The 16,117-nt window shown below is 38.2% G+C and overlaps 1 protein-coding gene across 1 annotated transcript in view; it reads left to right on the forward strand.

The window, feature by feature from the left end:
* Positions 1 to 16,117, forward strand: part of ITGB8 (integrin subunit beta 8) — an 85,391-nt gene that overhangs the window by 20,812 nt on the left and 48,462 nt on the right. Inside the window, exons 2-3 of the mRNA XM_003896227.5 lie at positions 12,096 to 12,181; positions 15,489 to 15,663. Of these exons, the coding sequence (XP_003896276.1) occupies positions 12,096 to 12,181; positions 15,489 to 15,663 (261 nt within the window). The remainder of the gene's footprint in view (positions 1 to 12,095; positions 12,182 to 15,488; positions 15,664 to 16,117) is intronic.

The raw sequence follows: 16,117 nt of genomic DNA on the forward strand, positions 1-16,117 counted from the left end.
CCTCATGGGAACTTTATGAAGCTTCAGGTAGATCATTTATATAAAGTGCTTGGCATAGGGCCAACACAGTGTAATACACAGATACTTGTTTTTTTAAATTTTCTCTAATTTTATTGTACTGTATATATAGATTTAATTTTCAAGTGCAGAGTCAAAACATATTAAACACATTCTTGAATTTTGAAATGTGATTACAGGAAAACCAAATCCTAAGTGACCTAAAATTCATGTTGGATTCTAATTTACCAGTATGTGTTTTTTACTTAGCACTAAATTTCTTACAATATAGAGTGTTGCTTTGCTACCCTAATCAAGTTCACACCTGCAATGTGACTTTAAGTTTAAAAGATACCTTGTAGAAAATGCATTCCTAATATCCTTGGGCATTTTTTTAAACCACCTTAATCATGTCATTTGAAGTTTGGACATGAATAGCAGAGTGCTTTTTTTTTTTAGTTGGAGAAAGGAAACCCATACCTGCCAAGAGTTGGAAATGAAAATAGGACGAGCCCCTGAAACTCTAGTGTGTTAGACTGAAAACATTATTTAGAGGAACAGAGTGGGAAACCGGTGAATATTTTGGCTTTTATAGAAAGGGAGTGTGCCTCATAAACAGGACAGTTGGAATGTATGGAAAATTTCCAGTGAAAACAAGACACAAAGCACATGACTAATAATTGCTTTTCCAAGTTAGACAAATGCAGCTTTAACCAGAATTTGCCACTGAGGGGCCTTGGGGGCCCTCCTTGAATCTTGAGACTTTGATCCTTTTTTCAAGTTCCAAGTCTAATGTAGGAAAAGCTATACAGATAGATGATATGGTGGTGATCCCATCTTTCTTCCTGTTTCTGCCATTCCTGAAAATTCCCAGCAGGTGAGTGTCAGAAGACAAATTGAAGTATTCAGCTAAATGAGCAACTGCAAAACTGAATTTATTCCTCTTCAAGAATTACTCTTCTTGTATGTTGAGTGACCATTTGGCTGCCAAGAGAAACTGCCTTGCCTAGGAAACAATATGGACTGCAAAATCAGTTTCAAACACAAATGACAAATCTTCCTTATGTTTTGTCATCTTCTTTCCACATCAAATATACATGTAAAGATGTACAGAAGGCATAATCTGAAGATAATCAAACAGCTATTAACCAGATTTCTGCATTTCCCCTATCCTTCAAAACCAGCTTCAAGTCTACCTTTACGTTGAGAGAGTGCATCTTTAACTATGGTATTCTCTTTCTCCTTTCACATTTCCTGTAAACTCATCATGAATTGCCTTGTCTATTGTTTTGATTTCTCATTGAACAACAAAGGAATACTCTGTGTTTAGAGTGACCTTAGACTTCAGCTTTCCTGAGGAGTTTCAGTTTAACATCTTGCACCGGTACAATTAACAGTGCCCCTTTCAAGTTAAAAAGTGTCTCGTGTAGATCATAAATTATATAGTCACCCAAAGTGTGCAGCAATCAGAGCTTTTTCAGTGTGAAGTTGATTATAATGGGCATAAATGAATCATAATAAAACGATCTGATATGATCCCATCTGACTGGGCTTCTTGTGATGGCCCATTTCAAGAAGGATGTCATTAGTGGCTTCACAATGGTTCTTCTTGTAAATTCCCTCATGACCTAGAGTTTTGATTTATGCCATCCCAGACCACTTTAAGCTCTGACTCATGCTGGGATTGCCCTAACCAGGGCAGGGCAGACTAATGGAATGCATTGCATTGCCCTAACATTTCTTAACCTGCCCAAGGTTGAACATGTTTGTTTGTTTTTCTTTTGCTCTCCAAAAACTTTATGCTAGCATAAAGCCCTGTTATAATCACACAAATTACTCACTATGTAACAGGAGAAGTTGAAATTTGTTCCTGAAACATAAAGATTATATATAATAAAGACCTTAAAAACCTATCTATTGAGAACCAAAGATATTAGTGCTGTTTCCTAACGCATTACAAGAAAATTCTGCTCAGTCAGGGGATACTCACCTTTGGAGGTACAAGGAACATTTGATGAATTCAAATTAGGTTTAGATCTGTGCAATAAGGAAAAGTAAGTGAATTTGGTGGTCTTGTACCTGAGGATGGCAGCATTAAAAAAGGCTATTTTAATTTAGTAGCATGTCATTATATCTTCAAAGTTCTTTAAAAATAAGCTAGTTCAGGGCCGGGCGCGGTGGCTCAAGCCTGTAATCCCAGCACTTTGGGAGGCCGAGACGGGCGGATCACGAGGTCAGGAGATCGAGACCATCCTGGCTAACACGGTGAAACCCCGTCTCTACTAAAAATACAAAAAAACTAGCCGGGCGAGGTGGCGGGCGCCTGTAGTCCCAGCTACTCGGGAGGCTGAGGCAGGAAAATGGCATAAACCTGGGAGACAGAGCTTGCAGTGAGCTGAGATCCGGCCACTGTACTCCAGCCTGGGTGACAGAGCGAGACTCCGTCTCAAAAAAAAAAAAAAAAGCTAGTTCAGGTGAACTACACAATATCAGAAGACCAAGTGTAAGAAAATGGTAATCTGTGTTTGTGGAAACATAAAGATGAATTCATCTAGCTATGTATCATTATGTAAACATAGTTCCATTGCCTTTTGTGATAAATAGGTTTTGGAAATGAAGATTACTTAAAAATATATGTAGTCAAGACTTACAAAAACTCAGGAATTAAATTGCCAAATTAACCTCTACTTAGAATATTGTTTATTAATTACACATTTATTGAGTGTGTTCTAGTATATTGAGTGTATGTATGAGGCTCACAGACTGGATATACAAAGAAAATGTATTTAAGCACCTTTCCTCCCAGGAACTGATAATCTAGTATTCTTACTTTTCCAAGGAAAAACAAACAAACATGAAGAAATACATCTCTTTAGTGTGGATGGTCTACTTCACATAAAGTGATTTTATGCTTAACATTTCTTTTAAAACATTTACATTTATTCTATTAGAGTCTCTTATTTATCTTTCAAAACTCAGATGAAAATTCATCAGTTAGGGATTGTGTTTATCTGCAAGTAAGAGAGTCTTTGAAAACAGGATTAAGTAAGATTCGAGTAAGACTTCTTTCACATCAGACCCAGTTCTGAGAGTAAACGAGCAGATACAGGGACTCCTTGGTATTCTGAGAGGCCTGGGCTGCTTTCCTCCTGTTGTCGTTAGCCTCAGCTTCTATGAGACAATTTCCCTCAAGTCTGAATAAGTCTGCTGCAGGTCCGGACATTACATCCACGTTCCAGGCAGAAAGAAGCAGGATGGGCATAAGGGGAATAAAAAGGAAAACAAAAAAACTTTTTTGAAAACTTTCACAGACGCCCCATTCAGAAACTTCTGCTTCCGTTTAAATTATCATAATTAGTTATGCAATCATCATCATTGCAAGAGAAGGTGAGAATTGCAGCATTTCAGTTCCTCTCAATGCCACCTTCAACAAATCTAGGTCCGTTAGTTAAGAACATGCAGGCAAACAGCAATCTGTGCTACAATACTCTAATCATTTATCACCCTCTGGGGGAGATTATTATATAGACATTGCTAGTGCCCCACCCATGCTCTTTTTATAGGACTGGTGCACCCATCCTCAGCTGCTCTGCATTCTGGCTGTTTATGGCTCACAGTTGCCACTTTCTCAAAGGAATTGCCCTCCACCAAAAGGAGCCACATTGCTCAGAGATGCCTGGAACATCGACCCGCTCCAACCTCACTCCTCCCCATACCAGGCTGCATGCAGCCATTGACCGTCTGATATGGGGTAGAAAACAGGCCCCAGGCTTCCAGGTGGGACAACTTTGTGTTGTCATTTGGGCTCAAAGCTATGGGAGGGGTCAGGTTGAGGCCAGACTCCCTTTGCACCAACGTATATGCTTGCTCCCTGTCCCAGTAAGTCGCTTGCTAACAATCTCTACTCCAGGGTCTTTCTCAGGGGAATTAAAACAATTGTTTTTTCTTGTAATGTCCTCATTCCCCCAGCTTCCTGCTGAGCTACTATATAAGAATTGAACATTATTGTACCACCTCCTTCTCTTCCAAATACACGTTCAGACTATCAAACCTAATCACTGGAACAGCAAACAGAGAAGGCAAGATAGAGAGGAATCCAAACTGGTTTTCACTAAACATAAATACTATTGTAGGTTTTCCTAAGTGAAAGTAGAGGCAAAATTACTTAGAGAAAATAGTTTGCCCCCTAAAGATACTTATTTTCATTTCCATGGTCTGAATGCTTGTTTTCTACAAGTTTGAAACAAATTAAACACTATGGTGGAGGCAAAGGAGAGGAATGTGCCAGCCTAGGCTGGGTGATACTACAGGATTGTAGTATTTCCTGAAAGCATAATTCAGAAGCCAACTACAAATATTTTGAATTTCATGAATTTTGTTCAATTAATTCTATATGAGCACAGTTTAAATAGGCATTGGTGGTATTTAGCAGCTAAAGTTTTGCCACAGATGTGTTATCGTTATTTTAATGACATCTGCTTCTTTGTCTATTTCAACAAATAGGTCCTTGCTCCCCCTGTTTTGAGGGATCATCTCAGGCACTAACTTCTCGGTAATATATCTTCTCTACCTCTTCAGAACCTCCCTACTCAAATCCACCTTTTTCAGAGAGCTTTCTGTGCTTCCTCCTTTTCTCTCATGCCCATTTACTTAATCCCTGGTAATGTTTAACTGACTTTTCTTTTGTTTTGTTTGCTGCACCTTATTTTCAAAGAAGTAGGCCTAAGCACCTACTCCTTGCCTTTATTTTTGTAGGGGCCTTTAGGAAACCTCAAATCAAAACTTGGAATAACTAGGTCGTGGCCAGTGATTAGAATGCCAATGTATTTATTTGTTTTAATTTTTATATTAAGTGATAGCATATATTATATTTCTCTGTAAAAGACAGATTCAGTAATCAAGTAATATATTTTTAAGGTATATTTACATGACCATGATATGTATATGTAGAAGGAGGAAAACCCAGTTATACTCTAAACTTTACTCTTAAGCGTGCTCAATTTGTCTGATTTTGACTGTTATCAAAGCAGAATATGCATTAATTACAACAGTGTTTACTTGTTTTATTTTTTAAGGAAGTAGCTTTATATAGTTATCCAAATTTAATTTAATTTGTATAGTAAATGCAATTAGGAAAGGGATGTTGCCTGGAAAAAAAAATGCATTTCTCACAAATCATTTTGTCTAGGAGTAACAGAAGAATCCAGAATAATTGATTCTAAATATCAAGTACTACAGTTTTTATCAGTTATAATTGTTCTTTTTCCCAGATAACCATGAACATCCTTTAAATGTTGTTAAAATTTTATTGACTTTACTACAGAAAAAAACTAGAAGTGTCTCTAAAAACTTTAACTTGATCCAATCACTTGACTTATGGAAAGATCCCATTCTAAACACTGAAAATTCTGTTGTCCTTTTTAGTTTTGGGAAGTTTGTTGGTCCATATTTTCCCCCTGTCACTTCTATCAACTAAATATTTTCAAAATAATATGAATGAATGGCATCATCAAAAACAAAGAATACCTAAGTGGGTGTCATGAATGTCTTTTCTTGATTTTTGTGTACTCTGTCCTGTTGACGATGGAGATTTTATGACAGATAGCTATGGAGGTCATTTCACATACGTCATAAACATTTAATTCTGGGAAATAATTTAAAAACTATTCAGCTTAAATCAATGTTCATGTTGCAAAATATGAATACAATGCAGGTGTTCTAAGAGATTTTCAGTAAGCCAGTTCATAGTCATGCCAAAGTTGTATTTGTAATAGATTGGATGGATGTGTATATATTCAAAGTTGTGGGCTTTTAAGAATCATTTTTAAACAGCTAAAATAAATGCAGCACTTTTTACTTAATAGCCATTTTTATATATTAGATGTATTTTTAAAACTTTATCTTTATGACCCAAGGGACTTTCATTTTAAAGACAGCATGTTACATTTACAACAAGTTTGAGGACACATAACATCTTTCTTTGTTTTTTGAACATAGAGCTTAATACACACATGAACATACACGTATGTATGTGTCTATATATATAATGTGTATGTATGTGTATATAGATAATATACCCATCATAGATAATATTAATTATAATGACATTACAACAGTTTTTTTATCGAATGCCTACTGTGCCCTGAGCACTCTGTTTGGCATGCTTTACCTTACTTCATCCTCACGTCAGCAATTTCATATGGTTATAGTTAGCCCTGTGTTACAGTGGAGGAGATGGAGGCTTGGAAAGTTTAGGTAACTAGCTTAGTAAGTAGCTGTGTTATGGAACATTGGAAGTTTCTTCCCAGTAACTATTTAGCAATACTATCTCATCACAATGAGAAAATATAAGACGCACAGCACATGCTAACAGCTCCAGAAATACAATTACTTAGAATGTACACATTTATTGACAATATGCAATTAAATCTCTTTCTGATTTCTGTCAAGGCAGGTTTTGTTGTTGTTGTTGTTTGTTTTGGTTTGTTTTGTTTGTTTGTTTTGAGATGGAGTCTTGCTCCGTCACACAGGCTGGAATGCAATGGCATGATCTTGCCTCACTGCAACCTCCGCCTCCCAAGTTCAATCTATTCTCCTGCCCCAGCCTCCCAAGTAGCTGGGATTACAGTATGTGTCCCACACTCAGCTAATTTTTTTGTATCTTTAGTAGAGACAGGGTTTCACTGTGCTACCCAAGATGGCTCAATCTCCTGATCTCGTGTTCTGCCCACCTCAGCCTCTCAAAGTGCTGAGACTACAGGTGTGAGCCACCGCTCCCAGCCTACCTGGTTACTTTCTCTAGATGGGAGATAGTAATGTGACATAAAACTGCCCCAGGGACTCCAGAACTGCTGGTACAGTTATACTTCTGAAGAACTAGGCCACAAACCAATTTTTCTCAGAATTCCAGATGATAAAAATATTAGCATCATTTTTGTGTGTGTGTGAGTCACAATGGATGTCAATTTTCTAACCCTTTTTATTTCTATTTTCTTCCTGCTCTTTCCTGAAAATTTTCACACAGCTATAGCAAAACAAAGAAAGTAGCTGGGACTACAGGCATGCACCACCATGCCTGGCTAATTTTTGTATTTTTAGTAGAGACAGGATTTCACCATATTGATCAGGCTGGTCTCAAACTCCTGACCTCAGGTGATCCACCCACCTTGGCCTCCCAAAGTGCTGGGATTACAGGCACGAGCCACTGCACCCAGCCAGCAGTACATTTTTTTAAACTTTTATTTTAGAAACAGAGTGTACATGCGCAGGTTTGTTACCTGGTGTATTGTATGCTGCTGAGGTTTAGGGTATTAATGATCCCATCTCCCGGGTACTAAGCATAGTACCTGACAGTTTTTCAACTCTTGCTCCCCTCCCTACTTTCAACCTCTAGTAGTTGTCAGTGTCTGCTGTTCCCATGTTTATGTCCACGTGTATCCAATGTTTAGCTCTCACTTATAAGTGGTAACGTGTTATTCGGTTTTCTGTTTCTGAGTTAATTTGCTAAGGATACTGGCCTCCAGCTGCATCCATTGTGCTGCAAAGGACATGATTTTGCTCCTTTTTATGGCTGTGTTGTGTTCCACGTTGTATATGTACCACATTTTCTTTATCTGGCCCACCACTGAAGGGCACCTAGGTTGATTCGTGTCTTTGCTATCATGGATAGCACTAAAGCAATACATTTAATACGTTTTTTTTTTTAATAACATGGGCTTTATGAGGCACTGAGAACTAAAACAAATGAGCACACGAGGAGGATCTGAAGATCTGTGCTTTAGCACATTATAATACTTCTTCCATTGGCTTAAGAATTTCCCTTGGGATCAATAAAACATAATCCTTATTAAAATGCAGTGTTTGAATATAAAGAACAAGGTGCACATTGCAACATCACTAGGCAAATAGCTGAACAAGCAGCAACCGCAATCATAAAGTGGGAAAACCCACTCAGGCACACCCTCTAATGAGGTGTCAGTGCAGTGCTGAGGGCTGCTAGGAAACCATTGCTACAAAGTAGTTTTCCTGTAATGTTGGATGGGAGGGCAAATTAACTATGTAGACCCAGAAGCTGATAACAAACTGTCCGTGTCTGTAAACAGCAGTCATGCATTGTTGTATATGCAGTGTAAAGATTTTTACTTTCACAGAACAGTGTGTTTGTATGTGTGTTGTGGGAGGAGAGGGAAGGAGAGAGTGTATGTGTGTTTGTGTGGGAAAGAGAGAAGAAATTCCTAGCACATGCTGACTAATAGCATTCAGAATACTTTGAACATTCAGTGAAAATAACTCCTGTAATTGTTGATATAGGTATATTTGGCATTTTACTTACTTGCATATTTTTAATTAGAAAGAAATTTCTTAAAATGCTGCATGCCAAAGTGTATCTGGCATGTCTTCTGTGAAGCATAACCATGACACTCTCCAGAAATAATGTTTGACACTCTTCCCATGCAGTTCAATTTATGACCTTCCTCCAGTCCTGCAGAACCATGTGGCCACCTCCTCCAGATCCATTTATGGGATCTTTTTTCCTGTAGCTATGTAGACCCTGAGAAATGTCAGCCCTGGAACCTGGAAAGTATTGACAGGACCAACATTTCTCTCCCTCTGGGTCATCATCGTTAGGCGTCTGAAATTTGAGAATAGAGATGGGCACTAGAACTTTTTAAAGAAAAGAATCAGAATACGAAGAAAACAGATTTTCACTTGTGAATTTGTTTTTGCCATGTGTACTAGGGAAGTAGGAGCCTTATCTGAGCTTGAAGCTAGGTTAACTTAGAACAGAGTCAGACAATTATTAGAAGCAAAGACCGGCATCCTAGATTCCGCAGCATCCCTTCCATGAGTCTATGGTACTTTAAATTTTTTTTTTTACTTGAGTAGCGTTAGGTGTACAAGTGGTTTTTGATTACATGGATGAACTGTATGGTGATGAAGTCTGGGCTCTTATTGTTCCTATCAGCCAAATTGTGTACATTATACACGATAGGTAATTTTTCATCCCTCAGCCCTCTCCCAAACCCTTCTTCTGAGTCTCCAATGTCCATTAAACCCCTTTGCATGTCTTTGGGTACCTATAGCTTAGCTCTCACTTGTAAATAACATGTGCTATTTGATTTTTCATTCCTGAGCTACTTTGCTTAGGATAATGGCCTCCAATTCCATCCAAGTTGCTGCAAAAGACATTATTATTTTTTATGGCTGAGTGGTATTCCATGGTGTATATGTATACCAGATTTTCTTTGTGCACTCTTCCACTGATGGGCACTTAGATTGATTCCATATGTTTGCAATTGTGAATTGTACTGTGATAAACATGTGCACACAGATGTCTTTTTATACGATAACTTCTTTTCCTTTGAGTAGATACACAGTTGTAGGACTGCTGAATCAAATGGTAGATCTACTTTGGAGACTGCAGTCTTTTTTGGAGTTATTTCAATTATATTATTGTATATAATCACTTGGAAAAAACGTTCCTTTTTTTCACAACCTTGCCAGCATCTGTTGTTTCTTGACTTTTTAATAATTGCCATTCTGACTGGCATGAGATGGCATCTCCTTGTGGTTTTGATTTGCATTTCTCTAATGATAGGCAATGTTGAGCTTTTTTTCAATGTTTGTTAGCCACATGAATGTCTTCTTTTGAGAAGTGTCTGTTCATGTTCTTTACCCTCTTTTTGACACTAGAGTCTTAACTGCCAACACAAAAGTCTTACCTGTTGAGTGAAAGTCTTGGTCAAGTCTGAACTGAAATAGACTTAATTTCATGTTTCATTTGAGTCAAGGCTAAAAGTTGGCAAAAGTCAAATTAGGTCTGTGTCTTAGTTCATCTGTACTGCTAAGACAAAATGTTTGTGACTGGGTAATTTATAAACAATAGAAATTTCCTTCTTACAGTTCTGGAGGCTGGGGAGTCCAGGATTAAGGTGCCAGCGTCCAGTGTCTCGTGAGGGACTTCCTGCTGTGTCCTTACGTGATGGAAGCGCTGAAGGACCAAGAGAGCTAAAAGTTTTGGAGCCTTAATCCCATTCAGAAGGGTGGGGCCCTCATGACCTAATCATCTCCTAAAGGCCCCAGCTCTTAATACTATTGCATTAGAGGCTAAGGTTCAACGTATGAACTCAGGGGGACACACTCAGACCGTAGCAGTCTGCAAATGTGCATAACGTCTACACCTAAATTGGTTTTCTTTCTGGAAACAAAACGAAAAAGGTCACTCACTTTTCTGAACATTTTAGTAGCAAGCAGATTTTACAGTTTGGCAGCCTACAACAGATGGAAAATTTTTAGGCTAAGGAGTTTTCATACTTTGGGAAGCCAAGCTGGTGGTAAAGGAAGCACAAAATATTAGAGTTAACTTTAGTTCTTTGTGTTCTAGGCCAGGTCTAGAAAGGTTAGTGAAGTGAAGAAGTTTTGGACAATGTATATACAAAGTTGATATAAAGTGAAGGACAAAGGAGATACACAGAGGAGATGATAGAACATTACAGGTATTAGGGAAAGATGTTTTCTACTTACTCCATTGAGCGTCCGGGGAAATACAGGGAAGGGTGCTCCATACCACCCCAGTTAGCACTTCTAGCTGTAAACACAGGAGTAAACACAGTTCCTCCTTCTCTACTCTTCTCCTACTACTTTCCCCTCTCATCCCCTTCCACCTCCAGGTCAGAACCGCTTTTATCCTGTATTTCCAGAATGTTGGGGAAAGTTGAGAGAGAAAGAGAAAAAGAGAAAACAGTTGGAATATGGCTAGCTAGAGATTCTGTGGTCTCTATTCCCTTTTAAATTACCATGACCATGTGAGATTGGGCACATACACACATGTGCATGAGTGTGCACACAGACACATAGTTTTCTTGTATATGTAATATATTTTTTAAAGAGATAAACATGGATTAGAAGAAAGAAAATGAGATGACAAAGAGAGATACTAAATGTGACTGCCTCTGGGGAGCAATCCTTAAATATACCCTCTTCCTCCACCCCAACCTATCCCTCTCTAAAGCAGAGTGAGTGGCACCTTCTCCCTGTTCTTCTACCACTTTGGTGAAATTCTCTGTGTATCTTATACTATGTGATACTGTTTGCTTATATATGTCTCTCCTCATTTGGTCTGTGAGCTGCCTACATCCAGGATGTCCCTTTTCTTTACTCTGAGTGAGATGGACAGATCACACTGTGACTTCCAGTGTCCTTAGAACATCTCATGGTAAAGAATAGACTGTAGGAAGTATGTGATTGTTCTAGTAAAAACTCATGATAAAATGATGTATGACTCATTCTGTATCATAGTTTGCGTTTCAACCTATACTAACGAGCCCTATTTTAATTGTTTCAGCAGTTAGTGGATAGGGGGATAACGGCAAATAATTTCCAGGCACCACTTTATTATTAAACTATTATGGACATGTGCAGGAATCTATGGAAATGTGAATTGGTCATGATCTTAGATCTTTAGTCATCCAATCTGAGAAATTAAATTTACTAAAACAACTCATTCAGTTTAACCACTTTAATTCTAAAATATTAAATCATGCCAGTATGTCTGGTTCTGGTATTCCTCAAGTCAAAATAATCAATATTCACACAATTAGAATTCCCAAGTTAATTGCTTTATATGCCCATCAAGATTGTTTCGCAGAAAATTCATTATCTGTGATTTAATGTGAATTTATATGTTGAGATTTATGTCTATAAACAATCATTTTTGTAGGAAAAACTCTAGAACCCAAAGCACCTATTTGCTTCAGAGAATATGAAATACAGTGAAACTTACTAAATGTACTAAAAAATTTGGAGGGTCCTTGCCCTCTACTATTGCAGCAGAATTGAAGCCAGACCCCCAAACCTGACCAAAATCACATTTTTGTCACTCTTCTTTCTCCCAAATTCATAACTAAATCATAATTATCAAGGTATCTGTTAGTTACAATGAGCAGGTCAACTCTTTCCAATAAATTATATATCTTTGTTGTTAGATTTTTGTAATAAAAGGTCCTCTTGTTTCGGTTTTTCAAAATGCATTGTAGTCTAGAATTATATATGCTTTCTATTTTGAGAGTAAATTATAACTGTTTTCTCCTTCATTACAGAAGACAATATATGTGCATCTTCAAATGTGGCATCCTGTGCCAGGTGCCTTGCGCTGGGTCCAGAATGTGGATGGTGTGTTCAAGAGGTGTGCCTTTTTTTTTTTTTTTTTTTTTTTTTTTGCTTTTTCTCATGGTTGACTTGAGCTATAGCATGACTTCATTTTCCTAATATTCTGTGCCTTGAAGGTGCATCAGGAAAAAGAAAGATACTGCAGAACATAAGGAAAATTTTATTTGGTTTTATACTTGGAAATAGCATATCTGGCTGAATATAAAATAAAGCATAACCTTTTTATTAGGAAAATTACGGTAATTTTGAAATGAAGTACAAACCATTTTATGTTTTCCATCTGTTCTATAGAGAGAATTGGCAACCACAGCTAGTAACTTTTGATAGTTCAGTAGGCTTTGGTGTGGAATTCTTGCTTCAGCTTGAGGCATAAGGTTATGTATCCTGTTGTTCAAAATAACTGTTTTTCTGTTCTACCAAGATAAACAGATCCTAATAACAAAATTCTTAGTAAAACAATTACAATGCATTCCTTCTTTCTTGGCTCTAGGGTTGTTTTGTGAGTTTTCTTTTTTTGTCGGTAACCTAGAGTTAGAACTGCCTGTATCTAGTAAATTGCACTGAAGAAGCAATCTGCTAATTTGGGATTTCTTCTTGTATGAGATCACCTAAATAATTTTACACTTACTTATGTAGCTCCTGGGAATTGGAACAAACAAATGGGTCTTTAATGGCCTTTTGCTTGACATGGAGATAAGTCTGTAGCTTTTGTCTCCTCTGACTTAACAACTGTGCCTACTGTTATCCTTCCGACCTCCTTTATTACTTCTTAGAGAAAAAAGAAAGTTGAAAGGTAGCAACAAATGGTGGATATCATTTTCTTCTAGGAAGCAAGTCAGAATAGAGGTAGGGGAGGAGTTCAAGAAATGGTAGGCACGTCTGAAAGTAAGTCTCCCTACCGATAGCCTAAAGGCTTCCCAGATGGACTCTGGGCTCCACCAGTGAGAAAACCAAATGTCATTCATGAACTACAAAGTGCTTCATCAGAACCCGTGGAGCCAGGCATGTCACAGAGAGGACAATTTCAGAGTTTCTGGGTCCGATCCCATCACTTCCTGTGAGCCAAATGACCAAAAGAATTCGCTTTACTCTAGCATCTCCCTTTCTTCATCTCTATAACCTCAAATTTGGTGTTTGCTTCCAGGTTTTTCTCTGTCAAGAATGTTTCATGGCTTGTTATTTCCTGACCCCAAACCAGTACTTCATTTTAGATTTTTACTGCTTCACTAAGGAAAATCCTTAGAGTCCTGAAGTTTGTGCCAACTTGCTGTCAACTGCTGAATGCTTTAGTGAGGGTAGTTTGGAAGAGCCTTCAAAAGAGAAGCCCAGTTGTCAGCCACATGTAAGATGTTAGCCATAGAACATTAGATTTCAGAGGGACCCCTTCTCCCTCTCACACCTCCGACTGGGAGAAAATAATCTGGAGAGTCACAGCTTTGGGAATAACTGTCAGTCCTGCCATAGAAGGAGGGATTTTAAGTATTCGGAGGAGTCAGTTGTCCGATAGAAGGAGCTAAGTCAAGGAGAAAGGAGGTGGCTGCTGGAGGGGAGAAGGAAAATCTATCACTATTGGTGACATTCTTCAGATGGGATCTTAGGGAAAACAGTCAGAAACTCACTTGGGTGCTCATGTCCTCAAATATTCTATACAGTGCAGTTCAGCCTAGTTTATGTATTGAAAGAGCAGGCTCTGAAGAAACACTGAGTTGGATTCAAATCCCAGTTCCACCAGTTTCTAATGTTATAAACTTGCACATATTACCTAACCACTTTGAACCTCAGATTTCCATACCTCTAAAATGGAAATACAAATTGAACCCTCCCCACAGTCTTTGTGAGGATGAAATGAAGCAATGTGGGAAGCATTGGGCACAGAGGCATGGCTTAAGAAATGGGAGTGAGGACTATATAGAACTTTGACAAGGCTCTGGAACAACTCATTCAGGGTTAGGAAACCAGGAGGAGTGCCTGCATTAATAACACAACCTCAGGGGAAGCAGCCAGTTTTAGGACTCAGCCACCATCCATGCCATTAACAGAAGGAGCTGTCCCCTCCCTGCAGGCTGACCTGATGTCATTGAGAGGAAGAATGTATTATTTAATTTTGGAAGATCCCTCACCCTTTAGGTGCGGATGTGGCTGATGCCGATGATTCCTCAACCAGTAAGGCTGGAAGGAGAGGCAAGGGAGAGGCAGGCCCTTTTTTTTTTTTTTTTTTTTTTTTTTCTGCTCACGATTAGGATAGATAAATGGTAACAAAGTAAACCTGGCTTGAATAATTTTCAAAGCTAGTCAAAAGCAAAAGGTCTCTAGAAAATTTAGACAGGATATATCCAGTTTGCTTGCACTATTATGCAGCATGTTAATCTGCCATTCCATGTACTTTGCTTTCTCTCCTTCTACACTACATAAGTAATTGGAAAGTAATTAGGATAGAAAGGGCATCATCAGTGTTACCTAGTTTAATGCCCCATGTTCCTTTCTAACATTATATATCTTGAAGAATTCCCTTCCTCTCCTACCTGTTATGTCTGATGCAGAGTGTCATGCATAGTTAGAGTTCAGAGTGCAGGCTTGGAGCATAGTTATACTTTCACAGCATATATGATAGGAAAAATTTCACTGTCAAAGGGAATATGATAGAATTCTCTCACTTCTGTGCAAATTGCTGTTTGGAAGTCAAAAAGACTCAGTCATGAGTAGGAAAAAAAAAACCTTTTCATATATATAGCCCCAGAATATTATATTAAATTGATGAAAATAACAACCAATAAAAAGCCAACCAGGCCAGGTGCAGTGGCTCACACCTGTAATTCTAGCACTTTGGGAGGCCGAGGCAGGCAGATCACCTAAGGTCAGGAGTTTGAGACCAACCTGGCCAACATGGTAAAACCCCATCTCTACAAAAGATACAATAGTTAGCTGGGTGTGGTGGTATGTGCCTGTAGTTCCAACTATTTGGGAGGCTGAGGCAAGATAATTTTTAGAAGCTGGGAGATGGAGGTTGCAGTGAGCCGAGATCGTGCCACTGCACTCCAGCCTGGATCAGGAGGGAGACTCTGTCTCCAAAATAGAGAGAAAAAAAAAAGCCAACCAGAGAAACTTCAGTCTGAGCTTTTCCTTCTCAAATAGGTTTTAGATGCAGAAAGTGGAGTAGGATTTTTGCTTGTGTTTTTCTTGTAGAAAAAGTAAAAACATAAGGATTAGAAGAAATTAAAATGATATAAAATACCAAAAATGCAATATTTGCTATGTCATTTTCTTTGAATGTAATTGAGATGATATACACTAAAAACATCAGTGATTTTCTTTCTTTTAAACAGGATTTCATTTCAGGTGGATCAAGAAGTGAACGTTGTGATATTGTTTCCAATTTAATAAGCAAAGGCTGCTCAGTTGATTCAATAGAATACCCATCTGTGCATGTTATAATACCCACTGAAAATGAAATTAATACCCAGGTGACACCAGGAGAAGTGTCTATCCAACTGCGTCCAGGTTTGGTCATTTTCAAATACATCTATAATGATTCTTAACTTGAAATTGCAACTTATTTTAATTTGCTCATTTTTAATATTATGTGGCAGGCAGTATTGTTATTGTAGAAACCACAGTGGACTCAGAATCAAGAAATTAGAATTCTAGTCTTTATAGTGCCTGCAGCCAGCTGTGTGTCTTCGGACACTGCAAACCTGACCACACTATATTCTAATTATGTGTTCTGTTCACATAATCTGATCAGGTTGTGATGTAATTGTGTTTTTCTACTCTACTGTGAGCCCTAGGAGCAAGGGGACATGTTTATTCCACTCTGTTTTTCCAATGCCTAGCAGAGCGCTGGCGTGTAGTAAGCACTCCATAAGTATTTGTTAGCTTGATTGATCCACTTTGGAAGGGATCTTCCAAAATTAAATCAATCAAGCAATCAATATTTATGTGATTGTGATTTAAT

Source organism: Papio anubis, chromosome 4 (assembly GCF_008728515.1).
Source record: "Papio anubis isolate 15944 chromosome 4, Panubis1.0, whole genome shotgun sequence".
In the NCBI taxonomy this organism is placed as follows: Eukaryota; Metazoa; Chordata; class Mammalia; order Primates; family Cercopithecidae; genus Papio; species Papio anubis.